The following is a 24,719-nucleotide window of genomic DNA, read 5'->3' on the forward strand; positions in this document are numbered from 1 at the left end:
TTGAATTCAGTTTTATTCGACTTCACGTCAGCAGTTGGCCCGTGACTCTTTTCTTTTGAAAACTTTCTTGGTCCTTGGGGTTTGTTATAGTATCTTCACCGGTTTCTCCTTTTACTGTCGTCGCTGCCTTTTCTTAGGTGCCTTGGTTGGACCCTCTGCTATTCTCACACTTTATCAGTGGATGTTTTAGACTTGTGTTTCCAGGAAGATGGAGTAGATGTACTTTTTCCTATTCATCCTGCTAAGGACAACTAAGAAACCTTGATAGTATATATGAAACGGATACATAGGCTAGGGACCCAAGGAATGACATGGTGCTTAGTTCTCTGGGTTTTCTTTTTGCCTCTTCTACCCCAGATTTGGAGATAGAGAAGTAAGCAACCCCGAAGTGCCAATAGGCACAAAAAATATCCTCCCGAAAGCCTCCTCTCTTAAACCAAAGGACCATGAAAGGGGCAGCCAGCATAATAGAACGCTTTGAAAATAACCAGTCTGTGCTTGCCAAATACCACAGAAGAAGACTGTAGCCCATCCCTATTCATACCATCAAATTCACGCGGGGAGCCTGGACTTCGTCTTCCAGACAGCATCAGCGAGGTGCTCTTCTCACTGGGGTGGTGTCAGAGGAGACTTAGCAGAGAGTCAAAACTTTGACCATAGCTTAGTGGTGAAAAAATCGCCCTGTTCCTCCCCAGTGGAGGTTACGTGGTAAGCATAACAATGAGTCCTACTTCTACCTGCCAGAGAGGTACCGTGGAGGCCAAGTGGGGAATTGGGCTTGTATTCGTACCTGCCAGTATCAAATTTGTGTCTTTTCTTCCTCCACTGGAGCAAAGTCTCAGGAAGCCAGCTAAAAATAGGATAGACCCGAAGAAATTCACAGTATGACACATGATAATCAAACTTCTAAAAACTAAAGACAAACAAATTTTGAAAGCAATAAGAGATGACACTTTAGTTGTGGGGGGAAAACAATTGGGATGACATTAGATTTCTCATCAGGAACTATGGAGACCGGAAGCAAATGGTAAGCAGTTTTCAAATAAAGAAGACAAAGGACTATCTTATGTGTTGTGAAAATATCCTTCAGGAATGAAGGGGAAATCAAGACATACTCAGTAAATATAGTAGACTTGACAGCTCTTTTCTAAATTGTTTGATGGTAGAAGCAAAAATTGTAACACTGTATGTTGTAGTTCTAAATGTATGTAGAAGAAATATTTAAAACAATTATGCTATAATAGAGTAAAGGGACGTAAATGGATGTGTATTAGTTTGCTAGGGCTGACAAAATACTACAGACTGGGTGGCTTAAACAACAGAAAATTTTCTCACAATTCTGCAGACTGGAAGTCTTTTAAGTTCAAGGTGCTGGTGGGGTTGGTTTCTTCCGAGGGCTCTTTCCTTGGCTTACAGAGGGCCCATGTCTTGCTGTGTCTTCACATGGCCTTTCCTGTGTGGGCATGCATCCCCGGTGTCTCCTCCTCTTCTTATAAGGACACTAGTTCATACCGGATTAGGGCCCTATCCTTAGGCTCTCATTGAACCTTAATTACCTCTTTAAAGACTTTATCTTCTAATATAGTCATATGGCGGATTTGGGCATCAAAACATGAATTATGAGTGGCACTATTCAATCCATAACAGAAAGGAAGAGTTTTACAATTCATTCAAACTTGTAAAATGAATTGTGATTTGTATTGATGTAATACCTAGAGCAACCACGAAAAGTGGTATATATTTTTTATATACATAAAAAAATAATACATCAGAATGGAATTCTAAAACATATTCAGATAAACCACAAGAAGGTAGGAAAAAGAAGATAAAAGCAGAACAAAAACCGAAAAATAAATGGCAGACTGAAGCCTTAACATACCAACAAGTACATTAACTGTAAATGGTTTAAATATACCAACTAAAAAGATTGGTGGAGTGGATTTTAAAATCACCTACTTATATGCTCTATTTCAGAAATCCACTTCAAATATATATTTTTAAAAATTTTGTTTTTCATTTACAGTTGACATTCAATATTATATTAGTTTCAGGTGTATAGCCTAATGATTAGACACTTGTGTATCTTACATTGTGACCCCCCCACCACTTGCACCCACTTGCACCCACTTGACACCATATAGATGTTACAATACTATTAACTATACTCCCTAAGCTGTACTTTACATCCCCATGACTATTTTGTAACAGCCAGTATGTACTACTTAATCCTTTCAGCTTTTTTACCCATTCCCCCAACTGTCCTCTCATTTGGCAATCATCAGTTTGTTCTCTGTATCCACGAGTTTGCTTATGTCTTTCTTGTTCATTTATTTTATTTTTTAGATTCTGCATGATATGGCGTTTGTCTTTCTCTGTCCAAACTGTGTCACTTAGCTCAGTGTCCTCTAGATCCAACCATGTGGTCACAAATAAGACTTTATTCTTTTTTACGGCTGAGAAATATTCCATCGCATGTATGTACCACATCTTCCTTATCCATTCCTTTTTTGATTGGAGCATTTAATCCATTTACAATTAAACTAATTATTGATAGATATGTAGTTATTACCATTTAGTTTTCTATTTTTGTAGTTCTCTGTTCTTTTGCTCTCTCTTCTTGTATGGTGATGACTTTTTGTAATGTTGGTTTGTATTCCTTTCTCTTTATTTCTTGTGTATCTCTTGTAGATTTTTTGTTTGTAGTTACCATGTGCATCATATATAAGCTACATTTATAGCAGTATTTTAAGTTAATGGTTGCTTAAGTTCGAACACATTATATAATCACTACCATTTTTACTCACCCCCTCCATGTGTATGTTTTTATTATCATGTTATTACTTTTATGTGTATATATCCCTTAATTTCCTGTTGTGATGACACATGATCTTTTTACTCCTGTCTTTTAATCTTTGTACTGGTTTTATTGTTGGTTGATCCACCGCTTTTGTTGTTTGCCTTTGTCAGTATTTTTTTTCTTTGTGATATTTTCTTATTCATTATTTTAATTTTTTTTCCTTAAAGAAGTCCCTTTAACCTTTCTTGAAATACTGATTTGGTGGTGATGAACTTCTTTAGCTTTTTCCTGTCTGGAGAGCTCTTTATCTGTCCTTTGATTCTAAATGATAGCCTTGATGTGTAGAGTATCTTGGTTATAGGTTCTTACTTTTTATCGCTTTAAATATGTCATGCCAATCCCTTCTGGCCTGCAAAGTTTCTGTTGCGAAATCAGCTGACAGCCTACGGGAGCTCCCTTGTAGGTAACTAACTGCTTTTCCCTTGCTGCTTTTAAGATTCTTTTGTTTGTAACCTTTGGGCATTTTAATTTTGATGTATTTTGGTGTGGGCTTCTTTGGGTTCATCTTGTTTGGGACTTCTATGCTTCCAGGACTTGTATGTCTATTTCTTTGGCCAGATTAGGGAAAGTTTTCTGTCATTATTTCTTCAAAAAGATTTTCAGTCCCTTGCTCACTCTCTCCTTTTTGTACCTTTATGGTGTGAATGTTGGTACACTTAATGTTATCCTAGAGGATCCTTAAACTATCTTCAATTTTTTAGATTCTTTTTTCTTGTTGCTCTTCTGATTGGGTGTTCTCTGCTTCATCTAATCTGCTTTCGATTTCATCTAATCTATTCTTCATTTCATTTATTGTATTCTTCATTTCTGACTGGTTCTTTTTAATAGTTTCTATCTCCTTTTTTATGTTTTCTATCTCTTTGTTGAAGTTCTGAGTTATCTCTTCCTCCCTAAGTTCATTGAGCATTCTTATAACCAGTGTTATTAACTCTGCATCTGATAGATTACTTGCCTCCAAATCGTTTAGTTCTTTTTCTGGAGATTTGTCTCGTTCTCTCATTTGGAACATATTTTTTTGTCGTCTCATTTTGACTTCCTTCCTATGATTGCTTCTACATAGGTGGAGTTGCTACAACTCCCAGTCTTTGCAGAGTGGCCTCATGTGGTAGGTTTCCTGTGGGGCCCAGTGGTGCTGTTTCCCTGTTCACCTGAGCTGGGTGCTCCAGGTGTGTAGGTTTTGTGTGCTCTCTTGTTGTACTTGAGTCTTGATTGCTATTGGCATGTCAGTGGATTGGACCAGGGATTCTCAGTCGCCTGGGCTGTGGACTAGTACTGGTCCGTGGCCTGTTAGGAACCGGGCCACATAGCAGGAGGTGAGTGGCAGGTGAGCAAGTGAAGCTTCATCAGTATTTGCAGCCTCTCCCCAGCACTAGAATCACCACCTAAGCTCCACCTCAGATCATCAGGCATTAGGTTCTCATAGGAGTACTGGTCTCTGGTACCATGAAGGTTGGGGACCGCTGGGTGGGACCGTTCCTCTGGGTTAGTGGCAATGAGGACTGGCCATGACTACAGCAGACGAGCTGTTGTGTGGGGCCTGACTCCACAGATCAGGATTTGCTTTAGGGGGCTCTGGTTCTTCCTGAGTCTACCCTTTGGTTATGTTGTTTACGGCACTAATTGTGTCATGCTCTGATATAGTATGAAGCTGGTCACCAGGTGTGTTGGTTCTGGGGCCTCTTAGGTGGGGCTCTGGTGCAGGCCAAGGTTAGCTGCTGCCTGTTTCCAATCTGGGGCCACATGGTAGGAGGTGTAAACTGATCTGTGTTTGGTAGCTGCCTATGCTGGGCTTTGGTGCATCTGGGAAGTGGTTTTGCTGAGAACTGAGGCCAGCTGCCTTTAGTACCAGGCTTGGGTCCACTTAGCAAGAGGTACAGGGGTTGCCAAGGCCAGCTGCTGCTTGATTTGGGTTTGTGGACCTTTCGGAGAGCTTAGGAAAGTCCACAATGTGGGTCCAGGCTGGTAGCTTGTGTAGATTAGCCTCTGAAAGAGATTAGGGACTGGTGGGGTCTCAGAGAACCACCAGGGTGGGGTGAGAGCAGCCTTAGCCTGGTTAATGGAGGGCTCAACAAAAGAACAGTGGAGCCTGTAGGCACTTTAGTCCCAGACAGAGTTATCCCTTCAGCCCTCACCCTGAAACCAGACAATTCAGTTTCTCCCTGTATGTCCTGGTGATTTTGGAGCTGCTGCCCCGGTGCTGGAGCTCAGCACGAGTGTGTTCGTCAGTGAGTTAATTTGTGCATGACTCTTTTAATAGGATGCCTGTGTCTCTAGCAGCCCACCATCGCGCCCGGACTGAGTCCTTGCTGATTTTCACAGCCAGCTATTTGGGGGACTCTTCTTCCCACACTGCTGGTCTGGGTTGAGAAGCCTGGTGTTGAACTGGGACCCCTTGTTCCTCAGTGGGATCTCTGTAGCCACAACGTCCATCCCAACTCTTAACTGTCACATGGGCATGGCACCAGTCTGTTCTGCATCTCTGCCCCTCGTACCAGTCTCAACATGGCTTCTTTATATCCTTAGTTGTAGGCGTTCTGTTCAGCAAGTCTTCGGGTGGTTCTCAAGGTTGGTTGTTCTATAAGTTTATGTGCAGTTTTGATGTGGTCATGGGAGCAGGTGAGCACAGTGTTGACCTACACTGCCACCTTGAGGTGAAGTCTAATAGCCTCAGATTCTTGAAACTGATCTCAGATTAGCACATGTGCATTCCAGCAAACCTAGTGCCGCTTCTTGGAGGCAGTCATGAAAATGGCACAAAAGCACGTAGACATCACCCCTATTTCAAATGTATTGATGTAGGTAGATTAAAAGTAAAATGATAATAAAAGGCACATTATGTAAACATTAAAAGAAAGCAGTTGTGGCTATTTTAATATCAAATAATTTAGACCTCATAATAAAGAAAATAGTGGTGGATTGACCCTTTTATCATTTTATAAAAATCAAAGGAGCACTCTTAAAGTGTGTCAAACCTTAGATGTGCAAAATATGTGAAACAGAACTGATCGGATAGATAAATCCACAATTGGATTTTGAGATTTCATAGTACTCTATCAATAATCGATAGAATGGCTAGACAGAAAATAACTAAACACTTAGAAGCTCTCAGTACCACTATCACTTCAAAGGATATAATATGTATTTATAGAACACGCCATCCAGCAATAGCAGAATATATATTTGTTTCTTATTCCCACAGAACATATCTCAAGGTAGACCATAACCTGGCCATAAAAGCAAACCTCATCAAGTCAAAAAAATTGAAAACATTGAAAAAATTGAGAAATTGTGATAAACAGTAGACTCAAACTAGAAGTCATTAACAGTTAACAAGAAGTCTCCAAACATTTGGAAAGTAAACGAAACACTTATATTCAATCCATGGCTCAAAGAAATTCTCAAGAGAAATTAAAAAGTACACTGAACTTAATGAAAATGAAGATGTACCTGACAGCTTTTGGGGTACATATAAAGAAGCACTGAGAGGGGAATTTATAGCATTAAACATACATTAGAGAAGAATAAAAGGCTAAAATCAATAATTTTAGCTATTACCTCAAGACTTGAGAAAAAGAGCAAAATAAATCCAAATCAAGTAGGAGTGAAATAAAGACCAGAAATCAATTAATTGAATACAGAAAAACAAAAGAGAAAATCAATGAAACAAGAAGTAGGTTCTTTTGAATGATTAATACAGTTGCCAAATCTCTATTAATATGAAAAACACTAAAAACCAATATCTGGAATGATACAAGGAATCTTACTACACACCCTACATTAACAGGGTAATAATGGAATACTACAAACAACTTTAAACACTCAAATTTGCAAACTTAGATGAAAAAGGCCAATTCTTTGAGAAGCAAAATGTCCTTCAACAGACCCAATATGAAATAGAAAATTTAAATAATCCTCCGGCTATAAGAAAATTGAATTAATATTTTAAAACTCCCCAAAAGATCTTCAAGTAAAAATGGTTTTACTGGAGAATTCTACTAAAAACTTAAAGAAAAATTAATACCAATTCTACACAATCTCTTCTAGAAAATACAGGAACAGGGAACAATTCACAATTTATTTTATGAAGCTGATACTAATAGCAAAACCAAATATAAAATCAAAACAAAACTAAAAACCCCAAGCCCCAAATCTGTGGGCCAATGTCCATCATGAATATAGACACAAATATCATATTGTAATGGACTGTATCAACAAGGCTAAAGAAGAAAAATCACATCACATCAATTAATGAAGACAATGCATTTGACAAAACGCAACAGAATTCTTGACAAACGCTCTAGAAAATAAGAACAGACGTTTTGGATTGAATTTTGTAACGCCAAGCACCTTAGAATACGACTGTATTTGGAAATAGGGTCATTGTGGATATAACTGAGATGAGGTCACAAGGGAGCAGGATGGACTCTTACTCCAGCATAACTTATGTTTTTTTTAAGAGAAAAGACAAACGGCACCATGTGATGGATGACTGAGGTGCATGCAGTTAATGATACTGGATGGTATGCTTCAATATTAAGAGGGTAAATTTATGTGATTTTTTTATTCAAAAAACAAATTAACCATATTTCTATATACTAGCAGTGAACTTTTGGAAAACAGCACCATTTACTACTCAAAAAATACTCTGGTGTAAATCTAACTAATTATTTATAGGACTTTTGTGCTCAAAACTACAAAATAATAATGAAAGAAATCAAAGAAGGTCTAAATAAATGGAGAGACATCCCAAGCTCATGAACGAGGAGACTCACCTCTATTTGCTTGGTCATTTGAGTTGCTGGCAGAATTCAATTCCTTGCAGTTGTGAGTCTGACGTTCCTCTCTCCTTGCTAGCTATCAATTTAGGGCCATCTCAGCTTTTAGTGTCCACCCACATTCCTTAGCTCATGTCCTTCTTCATCTTTAAAGGCTGTAAAAATAGGTTGAGGTCCTCTCATGCTTTGAATCCCTCTTATTTCTCCGTCTCATGTCTCTTACCCAGCTGGGAAAGGATCTCATTTTTTAAGAATCATGTAATTAAATTGGACAATCTAGGGTAATCTCCCTATTTCTAAATTATCTGAATAGCAACCTTAATTCTATCTTCAAACTTAATTCCCCTTTTAATCTCTTTGCTATGTAAGGTAATATATTCATAGGTTGTGGTGTTGGAACATGGCCATCTTTAGGGGGCAGAGGTGGGATGACTCTTCTAACCACACTTGTCTGATCCTTTGATGGCTTCCCACTGCCCATGGTACTGTATATCGTTGATTTCAAAATGAAGCTCCTTTCTACCTGTTTGGTTTTATGTCTGATATGGCCACTTGTGGTGCTCAGGCCAGGCCTCGTTCTTCACATTTAATGTCTTTGCACGTGTTCCTTCCTGCATAGAAACCTCTCTTCCTTTCTATGACTTATCCTTCAAGACTTGAGTCAGACATCAGCTGCTTTGGCTCCCAAGAGGTAGATGCTGTGTCTTCTGTTTCATTAGCACCATGATTATAGCACTTATTACATTATGGAAACAATTCTCCTCAATATTTGTTTCAACCACTAGTCTGTGATCCTTTCAAGGGGCAGAGAACATGTTTAATTCAGTTTTGTATTCCTCACACCTTGTACAGTGTCCAGCACACAGCGAGCCCTCATTAAAGGCTGACTTTGTTAAAAGCACTTGAGTTTAGTAGTAATGAAACATCACACTTCAGCAGCCATCAAGGACTCGTCCCAAAGTAGGACAGTCTCCGGATTTATTCTCCTTGGTTCAGTATGGATAAGTACCGGTACTCAAATGGGAATAGATGTTCCTGACATGGAAGTTAGGGCAGCTTCCGTGATGCTGCATAGAACGTGTCATCCATTCGTGCCTTTTTCTAAGTATATAAAAGAAGGGCATGAGCCGGGGCATTAGCAGACTCAGATGCTATCTCCGAGTGATCTTAATTATCCTTGGTTCAGCATAGATAAGTACCGGTTCTCAAATCGGAATAGATGTTCCTGACATGGAAGTTAAGGCAGCTTCCGTGATGCTGCATAGAACGCGTCATCCATTTGTGCCTTTTCTAAGTATATAAAAGAAGGGCATGAGCCAGGGCATCAGCAGACTCAGATGCTATCTCCGAGTGATCTTAATTTCTCTCTGCATGTTCCTTTCTTTATATATGAAATTGGGAGGACTACCAATTTCATTTTAAAACCATTTATTCAGTGTAGTTTGTCCCAGGTGCTGGAGATTTAAGGATAAATAAGAAATTGTCCCTATTCTCCAGGTGTATGCGTCAGGTAAGACTGCCATTAAGATCTGGTAGGTTTGTTCCAGCTCTGACTGTCCATGATGCATTTCTTTCCCTTAGGGCACATTTGGGAAGAGAGCTAATAACTTTAACTTTAGTCTGTGGGAAACCTACACTGACGGTGCTTTTTTCTTCCTTTGTCCAGGAAGTAAATCTAAGACCTGACTATTGTTTCTTCTGCTCAATGAGGTGACTATATTTGCTTCATAAAGCCAACAATATGTTGGAAATCATTTTGCACACTTGATTTCATTTTCTGGAAGCAAAAACTGAATTTCAAAGCCCAAGCTACTTTGAACATTTAAAGGTGATTTGAACATTTAATCTTAGAGACCTACTCTTCCTCTTGTTTTTTTTTCTTTTACCTCTTCATCTCTTCTTTTCTCCTACGTTGAGACCCTTTCTAGGAAGTGTTAAATGGTAATATACTTAGAAGTTACTCTTGAAGCAATTAAGAGAGAAGAGTTTGATATTTCCTGTTATAGCATTTTGAGAGGTAGATTTTGTGTTAAATGAGTACTTAGCACATTACTTTTTGCTGTTTTAAAGCATTTTCCCCCCAAATAAATGCCATGCTAATCTGTTTCATTTCTATTCATGAAGAAAAACATTTTCACAGTGCTTATTCATCCATGAATGCAGTTTATAGTTAAACCACATAATGCCTGATGGTATTGTGCTGACAGACACAGAATAAATAGTACAGATTTTGTTTCCTGAAGATTGATCATTTAGAGATCAGTTGGTATTTTTTTCCCAGGTTATTTCTTACACGGATGATGAGAAATTTTTTACTTTTGTAGAAAGCTATGGATTTCAATAAACCTCTGTCAGGACTGCAGACCTGCCTATTCAATATCCATTTTTATCTTGAACATCTTTTCCGGAAGAGATAGGAAGTGATATTTGCCCCTATCCTTAAAAACAATACTGCTGAAAATAGTGGGGGTGGGGGGGAAGGTTTTGAGAGAATGGGTTCGTTGGCGAACGACTTGTTAATATAACAATATGTTAGCCTTGCAAACTTTTAAGAAAATAGGGAGACTTTTTCTGCCTGTTTAATTTGTTTTAATATTACTTTTTCGATAAGTACTTTCATTGGCTTCCTTATGTTTATATATTATAGTGTTTCTTTTGTTATCAAGCATCTTAGTTTCTTCTCTCTACACCCTGTCCCACTTTTCATGTTTTTGACGTGTTTTATGAAATGTAAAATGTAACCTGCCTTTGATAAGGCTGTCGTTGCCAACCTCTCTGATTTTATTGTTGTTGATAAATTAATTCCACCTTGAGTGAAAAGATTGTCATATAAAGTAATTGGATATGATGCCTCTTGACATTCACCTTAGTTTGTTTTGTAGAGAATTAGTTTTATGTAATATATATGAATAGCGTAAATTTGCCTTTAATGATTCATATTCTGCAATGTAGAAGAGAGTTATCTAGGGGGTCCAGTTACCTAAGGGTTTGATTTGAGAACTTCCATAGTCTCAGTATTCTATTTATATTAGTGGTGATAAATTTTAAAGATAGCTATGTTCTTTTATTAATTACTCAGACCAGAAGACTTAACTTGATTTACCTGAATCGATATGCTCCCTGAATGCTTATAGTGGCCTTCCAGATAAGCATTATAAATACGACAAAATCTTTTTGTTATATTAACACAATTTTAAATTAGGTTTTTTTTTTTTTTTTTGGTATAATGCGGTTTTAAGAATAGTAACATTATAATCCACAATGATTGAAGGTGATAACAATCTGAATCATCCTAAATCATTCATATTAGCTTTAGAATATTATTATGAGTATACTTTTGAATACGGAGATTGTTGAAAATTCACTTCAAACAAAGTATTGAAGTCCCACTGTAAGGTACTAACACAGGAGGGCCTGATGAACAGTCTGTGCACACATCTCAGCGCCAGCCCAAATAAAATGCTCAAATTACTCCTTACGTATTTGATTTCAAGCCTCCCTGCTGCATGTGAAATAATAAATACAGAACAGGAGTCAACAAAGCAAAGAGTTAAGTAGGATGCTGTAGATGTTTTCATGAAACATGAAAGCAAGAATTGAAATGCCTACAGGTAATCTGTCTGTTGCTGATAGTACAGAGTAAACTCTTCACTTTTGAAGTAGCATTCTGGTTTGAAACACCAACTTTTATTTAACTTTTTTCTTATCTTCACTATAATAGTGATCTTCAATCCTTTCTTTTCATAGGGTGTATCTTTACTGTTTAAGTGCATTCTCGAATTAGTTATTCCATGGTTTTCATAGAGAGGAGGTGAGTAAAATAGTCTGATATGAGTCTGCAAATCTAAATGATAAATTGCTTTGTGTATGCGTGGAGGGGCGTTAAAATCAGAAATATTGAGTATTGATAGATGATTAAGCTGTGTTCACGCAAGTGTGAACATGAAGATGGATTTTTAAACCATCTTTTTATTTTTCATATAAAGTATTGTATTTGGTTTTTACCCTTACTTTTGTGGGAAATGTTATATCTTAAGTAAGAAAATGGTATTGGATCCTGCTATCTGATTTGTTTTTATTCTTTATAATGTAATACTTTTGATTATTGGGTAAATTTTGTTTTTAACATTCCATTTTTCAAAGGCTACACTCACAAATAAAATCATACATAAAAATATATATACAAGGAAATATGCACACACATATACTTTTCCTTTCCTCCACTTTTTTTTTGACAGATTGTTACCATTATTTTATTTATTGGCTTAGGCTTTCCAAATGATCACTGAAAAAATACTGTAATTTCTATGAAGGTAGTTTTTCTATAATCAGGATGAGCTGCTGTCTATTGGCAGCAATGTCCTAACTACATGCAGTGCTGTGGTTATATTTATGAGTTTATGGAATAGAGGCTGTTTATTCGAGATGAAAATACTCATTTAAAAAATAACGAAGATTTTTTTTTTAATTGAACTTTGAAACAGGAAATTCTTAACACTTATAAGGATGCATTTTAGAGGTTTGAGAAATTTTCCCCAAAACATCCCTTTTTACTATTTTGATAATTTTTTCAGTAATCTTTTTCTTTATGTAGTTCTGATTCTTCCCTTTTGAAAATCTTACTTGCTCAGTTTCTGCCCTTTGGAACAGTCCAAAGTGAGAGTTATCCAGTGGTGTACAGGTAAATGTTTAATATGCATCTCTCTGGGTTGGGGGAGCTGCTTTGATTGGCAGCCTTTGCTGATTTCTGTAGTGTAAATAATTCCAACATGGCAGAGTTTTAGTTACTAACATGATGTCACTGGATGTAGAGTATGGAAGAGATGGGCATGCTCAGCTCTCACAAGCCAAGTGCAAGTCAGGTTCAGCACACCACTGGCTTATCACATTTTTGTTCTTTCTGTCACAACCAAGACTATGAACATGAATGATTTTGTACAAGATGTCATTCTTAGATTGTCTTTATGATTAGAATAGAACAACTGTAACATATTTGTGATGGTACTGTGATTTTTCAAAGTTAGAATACTGACGTAATGTATAACTACCTTTTTTCCCTGTTTTTCAGTTGGGTGGAAAGCTTTGGACATGAGGGGCTCGGATTATTACTGGACATTTTGGAAAAACTGGTTACTAGCAAAATGTAAGTATTGCTCGTTATTTCAATTAAGCTACATTCGCATGTCCCATTGTAATTCTAACACTGATATCTTTATGCCAATGCAGACAAGAAAAGATGATAAAGAAGAATCAGCACAAAGTCATACAGTGTCTAAAGGCCTTGATGAATACACAGGTATGTATGGTGATCATATTGTATTTGTTCTTCAGTTTTTATACAATTCCTAAGACTTAGAGTTGTGTCACAAAGGATTTGCACTAAAGTGATGTATTGCTTTGATATACTGTTTAGTACATAATGGAAAAAAATACCGAATTGTATTGATTTCTAGTTTCGTTTAAAAACCATTGTCTCTCAGCAGAGAAACTTGGGGATGTATTGACCTTCTGGTGCTTCAGATTAATTCTCTCGCCCCCTTTCCCTTCCTCCCTCCTGTCTCTCTTCTTTCTTTCCACCTTGCTTTTTGTTCTCTCCTCTTCTTCTCTCCCCTGCTCTTTTAATTTTCAAAACTATAGCACAAATCAGCTTCGAAATCATATGTGATTATTAAATGCGGGATGCAGTAATATTTATTACCAAAGAATCAAGTTGGAAACACTTCATTTTTATAGTCTAGGCATTTAAATCTGTAATGAAATTAATGAATACCGATATAACAGGTCCCAGAAATGAAGCAGTGATGCTTAATACAAGTACGATTCAGACCAAATGTAATATGGCATATCTGCTGAGTTTGCATATTTAAAGAGGATACATTAGAAGAAACGTTTAAGCTCTTTACTGAAGTTAGATTTATCTGATGTTTTTTTTTTATGCTGTTAATTGCAAAAAATTACTCTATCCCCTGCCATATCTTTAGCTCCAACATCTAAACACATCTACCTCATGATGTGTGAGTAATGGCAGGTGTTTTCGTTGCTGTTACTGACAGCAGGTGAGGAAATTTTACCTATGGCGGTGTGATGATTTGTGTTTTATAGTAACTCTGCATATTTCTGATTAATTTTTTTAAAATTTGCCTTATATTTAGTTTTAGAATAAACCTTTAAAAGACTACACACTTAAGTACTAGTACTTAAATTATTAACATCATACATATACATTTTTTACTAAATGTAACAAATATTGATGTTTTCTAATTATTTTTGTCTTAATGAATTATTATTATTATTATTATTTTAGCATTTTCTGGAGCTAAACTTTCTATTTTGAAACAATGAAATATTTTTCTCCCCCATTCCCTCCTCAAATTAGATAAGATTTTCAAGGAAAATATTTGATGTTTAAATCACAAGTCCTTTTAGTGTTCTGTGAGGAGGAAGTTTTAGGTGTTAAGTAGCCTTTTATAGAATATATTTTAAGAATAACCGAATAAAGGAATCAAACTGCTGATGGAGAGAGATCTTTCCACACTGTGAGTACATAGTACTGCTTAGGAGGCTTCTTTTAAAGTGACAATATAGACATTGAAAGTTTCACTAGTGATGGAAGTTTGAATGGTGAAAACCCAGAAACATTTTTCAAACCAAAGGAGCATGTGGATCATCATTTAAATTTGAAAAGAATATCATGGTTAAAATGAGATGGTATGTAGAAGATACTGTTCCTATTTGGTTTGAGACTGAATTGAAGGGGGAGTAAACTTTGTATTTATAGTCTAATTAATGTAATGTAACTTATTGTCTCATAATAACATGTTGCTTATAGTTATATGTGCATCTGAAATATATTGTTATTTGCGTTTATTATCACCTGTGCTAATAAGTATGAAAAGTTAAATTACTGATACTTGGAGTTAGTATTATGCTTCCTGAAATTTTTGGTAACCTTACTTTTTCCCCAAGACTGGTTGATGATTTTTTTCTATACCTCACTGTGCAGTCTTTACAAGAGATCGATGAATGATGAACATTATAGGTTTTAAGAGAAAAGTGTGGTACCTTATTTTGTACTAGAAATTATTTATACACATGATGAGCAAATTGGTTACCATATAGAAGTAAATTTAACACTAAATTGGACTAATGTTTTTAAAATGGAAGAATATTGCGAATATTTATTAGGAAGAAAATAAAAGTCAGGATGAAAAGTTAATTTATTTCAATTAAAAGATAATTAGAAGAGGGGCTTGATTGGGTCAGTCAACTATGTGTGTGTGGCTTTGAGATGTACATCCCCCATGCAGATGCTTTGTTCCTGAAGCCAGTCCCTTGCCCCATGTATCTCTGCTACTGGGATTAGCTCATGGAAAGATTTGTTCAGCACCAGTATTCACGTAGGGCTGGGCATCCTACACAGGGATTCACAGTACCCACCTTCCCCTGCCTAACACATCTTCAGTGGCCTGAAATTCCATTTATTAGGTAATAATAGGCCTCATGCAGAATGCAGATGGAACCTGGCATTGGCTCTCATTTTAGAACACGTGACTTTTCACAGAATCCAGAGTGGGTCTTTGACATTCAATAGGGGGACATCCTTAGACCTTCCAAAAATTGTCACCACTTCTCTACTCTTATAAAAGCCTTCATTTAATGCACTTTACCTGCCAGCACTGGTAAGTTGACTGTTTCTCTCACAGAGTCAACAGTTTTTGCTTTGCTTTGCTGTGTTTTAAATAATCGAATGAGACTAATTTTACACAAGTAGACTGTATCTCTTTAGTTCTAGATCCCGAATAGTGGCAATCTGGCCCCACTGCAGACTTAAAATGAGCACTACATGATTTTCCATTAGCAAAATTGGAGAATATTGCCTATGCTGAAGGTTTGTGGGGGTCACAGGATAACGGTTAGAACCATGCTCAGAGAATGCTCCTGATCCACCTATCACACGTGATGGTTTAGGGCTGGAGGCCTTGACAGCGAAGGTAGTAGTGTCACTGGAGGAAATCAGTCTGAGTTGCCCAGAGTGGCAGGGGGAGCCACAGGATTCTGACTTCAGAAGGGCAGGCACTTGCCGAGGAGAGCCAGGTGGGTGGGAAATGAGGGGGAAATGCTGGAGGCAAGCTTTTCTCAGTCCTCAAGTTTATAGGACAGAGCCAGTCTTCTGGTACTTGGTAATCCTTGACCGACTGACTTTTTGAATTGGATCTAAGTGGTACTTTATGCACCTCTGACAATTCCCTGGAACGGTTATCAAGGCATATTGCAGTCTCTGGCCCCATGCCTACTTTTGCAGTGTTTGCTGATTTGAAATAGCCTAGAGCATCACAGAAGTGAGCAGTTCCTGGCCGGTTTCGCTGTCTCTAAATTTTTCCTTATCACTGACAAGACAGAGAAGTCTTTCCTCAAATGATATCATGGGGCCCTTGACCCTTCTGCTTGTCCATTCTCCTCTGTACCTGAGTTCCCTAGATAGTGGTCTAAAGCAAGCATAATATTGCAGCGCAATGTGAAGGCTTCTTTACATAAATGCCATTTGCAATAGGAAAGTTATAAAGAAAACTTCATAACACTGAAATGAAAGCGTTTGGGTCTAAACTTGTTATAGATTCAACTTTGATATCTGTTTCTAGGGCTGATTTTGAGTATAAGCCATAGTTCATAGGTCTGTAATTGAGATTAGGCCATTTTTAGTGTTTAGTAGTAGCTGTAATCAACCAATTTCTCATTCTTCTTTAGAAGGATCCTCTGGGATGCATGGTAGATAAATAGTGTTGTTTTATTGCTTCTCTTTATTCTCCATTAGGTTTTACTTCCAGAGTGTAAGCAGGCCTTAAGAGATGTATACATCCTTAAATCAAAACACCGAATTATTAACGTCACTCCTTATCTTCTGATTGGATGTGACATCCTCAAAGTAGCAAATAACCTTTGTCCTTATCCTAGATCATCCCATTTATATGATGTGTTTACAACTGCACTGTCCTTTTGATGGTAAAATATTCTAATCAGAATACATATGCTCCTTCTGTCAGTTTCTGTGTGGTATGTGCCCAAATCATCCATCAGCTCTTGCCCATATTATGAACTCAGTGTTACTGTTGAGGCCTAATAGTATAATGTAGTTGCTATATTCACATGTGCTATTGAGCGTGTGAAATGGGGCGAGTCTGAATTGAGATGTGCCATAAGTGTAAAATACACACTGGATTTCGAATACTTAGGAAGAAAAAAGTACACTATCTCATCTATCAATGAATGTTTTATTTTGATTCTACGTTGCAATGATAATATTTTGGATATATTGGAATAATTCCATGAAAATCAGTTTTACTTTTTGCTCGAAAATTGCATATTCACACTGCACATGTAGTTCGCAGTGTATTTCTCTGGGACAGTGATGATCTGTGCGTTTATTGGTGGTGGTATATCTCTTAGCAGCCTTCCTTCTCAGGAGAGAGCCTTATGGCCTCAGTGTCTGTTTCAACATCTGACTGTTCATTTTGTGTGTTTCTGTTGGGAAATCTCAGTATTTCTCACTGCTTCTCTTTCTCCACTTGGCCACTTCTCTATGTTAATAATTATCAGCCAATATTGTTATAAAATCACCTTTGAGAGGTTATCTGTATCTGGTTGATTCTCATAGTTCTCAATGTAAAGTATATATTTCTATGAATCTTTTTTTTAGGATGTTATACATTCTTTATACTCCCTGGCTTTACTAGGTATAAAAATATATCCTATAAACGTTTTTTAATAGCGGTATTTCCTTTAGGACACTATTTTTTTTTTTAAACTAACATTTAACCTCTTATTTCCCAAATGTTATAGTATGGCCTGGAAAGAATTATGAGTGAAGAGAGGAGTCTTTCTTTATTAGCCTTAGCCATCGATCCCGAGCACCCCGGAATGATGACAGATGTGCTTAAACTCCTCTCTGCAGTGTGCATTGTGGGGGAGGAGAGCACGTGAGTCTTCTCAACTTATTTCTCTAATTGCATAATGATTTAATACGATTTAATTCATTTAATGTTTTCGTTATCAATTCTGTTTTAGACTAGAATATAAGTAAATGAAGTATACTTAAGCAACTGCTTTAGATTCATATTGGCTGCACAGAAATGCTTGAGTAATGATTATTTCTCTTAATCGATGCAGTAATGTTGGGCTAATATGTTTCTGTGAAAAACTGACTTTTTTGTCATTTATTTTAAACAGTTCAGAACTCAAACCTAAATAAAAATTCTAAATGAAGACTGTGAAAAAATATACAAAATGGGTTCTGTTTCTTATGTGATTATTTTTTTCCAGATAGAATTAATTCAAACTGTAGGTCATGTATCTTCCCTTGTAAAAGCAAACATCATACTATTTGTAAGGCCGATTTACAACATGACATACGGAACAGTACTTTACTGGTCAGTGTACATAGTCCTTGACCATAGAATAGATACTAGAGCTTTAAACTTCAAAGACGTTATTCACGTTTGTTAGGGCTGTAACTGAGAGACTATTACGTATTAAAAGATAATTACAAAGAAAAGCCTTTTTTTTTTCTTTAAAAGAAGATTGGGGTTCTTATTACAAGAAAGCATTTCAAAATTATTTATATGTATTTTAATTTATGTTTCTATTTATTTATATTTATATTATATTTTTAAAATTATATTTTAAAAAGTCTAAAGATATAAAAACCGAACAGCCAAAAGAACAAACAGTAATAGCTTTCTCACATAAGGGTAGGCAGAGCCCTAGGAGCAGAACCTCCTGCGCCCATTTGAACATTGTCCTTGTGATCCTACTGGGGCTGGTGACTGTTGAGCTGCTCAGGTGGGATCCAGTTGGCAAGTCATCAGGCACCCGTCAGGCCTGGCCCTCTGGCCCCATACAGCTATGTGTGTAGCTACGGACGCAGCCGTGCGGCCGCAGTCCTAGCACGCGAAGCCGGGCACAAAGCTTCAGCGCTTAGCATTTTACAGAGGGCACGTTCACCTTGGCGTAGAAACCGGAGAGTGAACTCAGTGTGGACACGTGAGCACTTTCTGTGCTCCCCGTCTCCTCCCCTCCTGCTGCATCCTCCCCTACTTCCTTTTCCCCTTCTCTATGCCTTTCTCCTTCTCTCTGCTCATCCTTTCCCCTCGTCATCTTTCTCTCCTTTCCCCTTTCTTTCTTTATCCTTTTTCTTTTTTCTCTTCTTCCCGTAGTTTCATATTATTTTTGTTATTTCTTGATTTCAGAAGAGGCCTCAAAGTGATGTAAACAACTACATCACTCACTTGGCCTACATGTCTGCGTCCACAGACTCACGTGAGCTTCACTAGTGCGCCCCATCCTGTTCACACAACAATTCTTTTTTTTAAGGAGGAGTGAGTGTAACTCTTACGTAACTGTTATTTTTAATATTTGACTCAAATTTCTTACCGCTCTATGTTTTTGGCTACCAGAGCTTCACTAACTTAGATTCAAGAGGAAGTAGAGCACAGTGGGTAAGAGCATTTATGCGGTGCTCGTTCCTCAGACTCTCTGCTTTTGGGTCCTTGCTCTGCCATTGAGTAGCTGTGAGACCTCGGACAAGTTGCTTAACCTTTCTCTATCTCAGCTGCCTAATCTCTAAAATAGGATGATAACAGGACCTACCTCAGAGACTCATACACATTCAGATGGGTTACTATTTGTAAACTGGTTCAAATAGTCCCCAAAGTGTGGTAAGCACTATATAAATGCTTGATAAATAGACATCATTATAGGATAATTATGAGGAATAAATAAATCCAAGCGTGTAACACGCTTAGAACAGCGCTGGATACATGCTTTGTACTCAGCGAGCTACTTTTAAAAGGTTGTTGGTTGCTTAGGAGCAGTAGTTCTGGAGTTTAACAGATCGATCAGTTGTATTATGGCATTTGGGTTCTTTGCTGTTTGCAGTTTAATTAACGCTTTCAAATTTTCCGATAGCGTTGAAGAAGTTTTAGAAGCTTTAACATCAGCTGGAGAAGAAAGAAAGATTGACAGATTTTCTTCTGTTGTGGAAGGTCTTCGGCACAATTCAGTGCAACTGCAGGTAGGTTTCGTTTACATCATGCGTATTGTTTTGTGACTGTTTTCTGCCAGGTTTATATTTAAGACTGTAGTGTGAAACCCTATATCCATTTATTTTAGCATTTTTAATGTATAGATTCTAATATACATGGTATTGTAATTGATCGTATCGATGCAACTTGGTGCATACCTGTGGTTATTTCCATAGGTTACTTTCCTAGGAGTTGGCTTACTAGATTTCTCTGTAAAAAAAAAAATATAATTATAGTCCCATGAATTGTTTATTCTATGTTAGTCTCATAAACTGAGTACTATAATTTTGAAGAAATTTTGGCAAGTAAATTATGGCTTCTCATTGTATTAGTTTTTATATCTGAAAAGTTGAGAGTTTACATGAGTAATAATGAGGTCCAAGGTACACTTAGAGAGGTTTTCAAAACTATTTAAGTGTTCCCAAAAAGTCACATGTAGACTTAACATTGTAGTATGGAAACTATATAACTAATATTCATTTAACTTAAAAAAAAAACAGACAAAAGAGTTTTTATGCCTGTAATTATTGTTACAATCATTGCTAATCAAACCTAAGTATATCTAAAGAAGTATTGATAAAATTTTTTTCTGACAATAAATTAGAAAATGTTAGGGACTGTCAAATTAATACATTTACTATGACATTTCTGATGGTGTTTGCGAGAGGCTGGCGAGGAGCCCTGTTGCTGTGATTTGTGTCTCTGGGCAGCGGGCAGGCTTGAAGATCCAGTATGTAGTCCCCAGTGCGTGGTCCAGGTACGGGGGTCTCCGGAAAAAAGCCCCTCTTTACTCCTCCGGGCTTGGCAGAGGGCCCAGAGTGAGGGTCTGGGACGTGTCACCTGCCTCTGACGCAGACATGTTCCTGCACTTGCTTGGTGTGCTAGTGTCTTTTAATTCATACATCATCACCCTCTTTTCCCTTCTTCTTCTTTTTCATCTGTCCCCAAATTCCCTATTTATGCATTATCTTCATTTATTTGCTGCTAATGAATGAGGAGTAAACCTTAAAGAAACATTGTAGAGAAAAGCCGAGCGATTACTTTATGTGAATTATCCTCCAGTATTCATGTTACTTTTTACATGTACAATATGTGTACAAATATCAGTATATTATTTTGCTTTTTTGTGCAGCATATTAGAGATCAATTCTTAAAATCCCATATATAAAACGTAATAGTCATGTGTAAACTTTATTCCCTAAATAAAAACATTTTTGTACTAATGAATACTTTTTAAAATCTAATCCCGTACGTCTTATAGGACTGGGAGTTGTAGTGTCTTGTGATGAAAGGGACAGACTTCTCAGTCACGCAGGCTTGAATTTGAGTCCCAGATCTTCTCATCCTTGCTGTGTAACTCTGGGTCGCCTCCCAAGCCTCTTTTAGAGCTCAGTTTTCTGAATTAGAAGATGGAGATAATATCCGTACCCAGATCATCGTTGATGCAGGGATTACATAGGATAATGTATTCCAAATGCTTAGGATGGTGCTTGGTCCTTTAGCAGAAGTGCTGAGTAAAAGCTAGCTTCGAAAAGTAATTTCATTAAATTGAGAAGTTAGCGGAAAGTGGAGATTGAATGTGATCTTTATTTTTTTCAGGAACATTTGGTATTTAACTATACAACCCAGCAATTACACTCTTGAGCACTTATCCCAGATTAATGAAAATTTATGTTCATGTAAAAACCCATACACGCATTTTTATTGCAGCTTTATTTGTCATACGGGAAACTCCAGATATCCTTCAACAGGTGAATGGTTAAACTGTGGTACATCTGTCCCCAAGAATACTACTCAGCAGCAAACAGCAACGAATCGTTGATACATGTAACAACTTGCACAAATCACCAGAGAATTATCCTGATTTAAAAATGTCAATTCTACAAGGTTACACACTGTAGGATTCCATTTATATACTGTTCTTCAAGTAACCAGGTTATAGAGATGGAGAACAGTTTCACACTTGCTGAAGGTTTGGGATGGGGTCTGAGAAGATGTTGATTTTGGCCATACACAAACAGGAGGGCGTCTTGTGTGATGGAAACCGTTCTGGTATCTAGACAGTGGTGATGGTTATACCTATCTGACACGTGATGAAGTTGCACAGAACTGCATATGCACACACATATGAGTGTAAAGCTGGTACACTCTATACAGGCTGTGTGGATTGTACCAACTGCATTTTCCCAGTTCGAGTTTCGTACTATAATTATGCAAGATGCTATCACGGGTGGAACTGTGTGAAGAGTAATTAGAATGTGCCTGTACATTTTTTTTTTTTTTTTGTGGTAACTTCTTATGAAGCTATAATTATTTCAGAAAAAATAGTTAAAATTTTTTCTTGGTGAAACTGGAGTCCCAACGTTGTTTACAACAATATTACATCACTTGAAGTTTAAACACTGCAGGGAAGGGATAAAGAATAGCTTGTTAAGAATGTAGCCAACGTTTGTCTCGGTAAACAACATGTTTGACTCATTAAATGGAAAGTTTTGGCGATTGCAACCTTGTAATTCTTGGTTATTTGGAATATTAAGTTTGTTTTGGTACTGGACCTTAAGGTAAATCTATCTGGTCTTTAAAATTTTAATTGATTACTCTATGAACTTGAAGGTAAACAACATGAATCAAAAAATCTTGGACAAATTTAGTCACTTTTATTATGTGTAGTTACTCTGATTTTACTGAACATGCTATGTTATGGAAAGAAGATTTCTATAGTTAGGATACAGTTATATTTAGTAAATGCCTATAAAATTCTCTGAAATAGAACTATCAATTAAAAATTTGGAATTAAGGTTACTATTATAGAAGACATTGTCTTGAAGAAATTAAAAACCTATGTCTAATGACTTGATATAGTTTTGAAGTGATTTTTTTTAACAGCTTTATTCAGATACAATTCACATTATATAATTTATTCACTTTGAAGTGTACAGTTTAGTGTTTTTATAAATTCGCAGAGTTGTGCAACTTACATCATAATTTTAGAACATTTTCATCACCCCTGAAAAGAAACTCCTTATCCCTTACTTGTCACCCCATAATACCCCTATTCCCTCATCTCTAGGCAATCGTTAATCGTACTTTCTATCTCTGTAGATTTTCATATTCCAGATGTATGATATAAATGAAATTATACAACTTATAGTTCTTTGTAACTGGCTTTATTCACTTAGCATAATACTTTCAAGGTTCATTCATGTTTATAAATGTATCGGAACTTTTTTTATTGCCAAATGTTTCGTCATATGGATGTGTACTACATTTTGTTTATCATCTGTCACTTGGGTGGACATTTGGGTTGCTTCTACTTTTTAGCTATTATGAAAAATGTAGCTATGGACATGTGTGGAGATGATTGCTTTTTTAATGACTGCGTATTCATCATATTTAGTGTAAGGAGATACAGGTAGAGAGGAAGGGCCTAGCAGCAACACCTTCCTTTAATAGTTGTAGAAGTGATGTATTTGATTTAGTTCTTAAGATATTTTTACCAAGATAAGTGTGACTGGACTTCTTTGCCCTAATGAAACTAATTGCCTTTGTTGTAAGTAATTATTTTCTTTCACGGTTAGTAGTGTTATTTTTTGAAACCCTGTAAATACCAAAATAAATTTCTTGATATTGTTCTTAAAGTTTAATTTTTATTGCGTAGTGGAAGGTCAGTGTACCATCACTTAAATTCGTTTCTTTCTCATTTTTTCTGGTAAGTTCAGGTTAAATTTGCATGTTCTCGATCGAGAATAGACATTGGAAAGAATTGTTAATTCTCACTTCCCCTACTCAACCATTTTGTTGTGGGTTTTTACTCTTTGAAGTTGCTCATTATTAAGAAACCTAATGTGTGAAATAGCTGGGAGGTGCAAGCTTAAGTTAAAGAGAGGGGGTAGTAAGTAGGTTCTGTTTTCTGGGGCTGCTGATCATGCTCTATTTTGTTTAGAATGATCAAGCAGCACTTTAGTAATATCTAAAAATGCTTTCCTCTTTGGGTGCTTCTGAATTTTCTACAAATAAAGTACCTTTTAAAGCTAGCTGGTTATCAATTTTCCCATAAAGCTCTTACTCTAAGTGACCATTTTACTCTATCAGCTATATGATTTGCATTTATTAGTCTGGGTGATATTAGCAGATCACCAAATTAAAAATAAAACTTGTTTGTTGCTGAATAAAATAGAAACCAATTGCTTGCTTTTAAATTGGAGAAAATGGGAGGTAGTAAAATAAAATCATTATTTTATCGCAACGTGTATTTATAACAAAGTACTTTTTAGTATATGTGCTGCTGAAGCGAGCACAACAAAATTCTTTCTAAAGGAGGATTGTTAGGTTTTCTTGAGTCTAAAAATAATAATAAGATACTTTGACTGCCTATGATTCTGATAGGATGAGCATACTTTCACCATCCTGCAGCTCCCTCTCCCCTGCAAATAGTATAGTGAAAAAATGAAAAACTGAGTACCAGAAACAACTCAAAATTATTTTCAGGCCTTAGAGAGTCTTATTCTTAGGAAAGAAAGTACAAATACAAATATAAATATTGGATTATAATAAATGTAGATTTTTTTTCCTCACATGTATTAGACAAGATTTTTTTTTTTTTTTTTTCAGTTTTAAGCAACACAATGCACTCTAGGTAAGTTAAGCAGGAAAGGGTACTAGTTACCTTGCAGAATTTCCAGCAGGTCCAAGGAGTCATGCGTGCGTAGTATACAGCCAGAAGTAATACAGAAGAAACGCCAATCGTGTCTAGGAACGTTCCAATGGACGCACCGCCCCCAACACTCTCCTCTGGTCATACCTGGGACTCTAAGGACAGACGGGGTCCAGTCTTCGTATGTGTTACGGTCCCCTCGTGTCGGCCGGGTCTTTAGTTGCAAAGCGTTGCAGTAGGTATGGGTGAACCAATCTCTAGTTTCTGCTGCACTTAGATTTTATCTGTTATTTCCATTTTCCTCCTCTTTATTTTTCTTTTCCTTTCTATGTGCGTCTCTTCTTTTTCTCTTGTTA

General features: G+C 36.8%; 1 protein-coding gene across 1 annotated transcript in view; it reads left to right on the top strand.

Annotated features, from left to right (window-relative positions):
* The window catches only part of DIAPH3 (diaphanous related formin 3), a 435,206-nt gene that overhangs the window by 119,319 nt on the left and 291,168 nt on the right, over positions 1 to 24,719 (top strand). Inside the window, exons 5-8 of the mRNA XM_006914939.3 lie at positions 12,701 to 12,775; positions 12,859 to 12,928; positions 17,470 to 17,606; positions 19,594 to 19,699. Of these exons, the coding sequence (XP_006915001.1) occupies positions 12,701 to 12,775; positions 12,859 to 12,928; positions 17,470 to 17,606; positions 19,594 to 19,699 (388 nt within the window). The remainder of the gene's footprint in view (positions 1 to 12,700; positions 12,776 to 12,858; positions 12,929 to 17,469; positions 17,607 to 19,593; positions 19,700 to 24,719) is intronic.

The sequence above is a fragment of the Pteropus alecto genome, unplaced genomic scaffold (assembly GCF_000325575.1).
Source record: "Pteropus alecto unplaced genomic scaffold, ASM32557v1 scaffold35, whole genome shotgun sequence".
Lineage (NCBI taxonomy): Eukaryota > Metazoa > Chordata > Mammalia > Chiroptera > Pteropodidae > Pteropus > Pteropus alecto.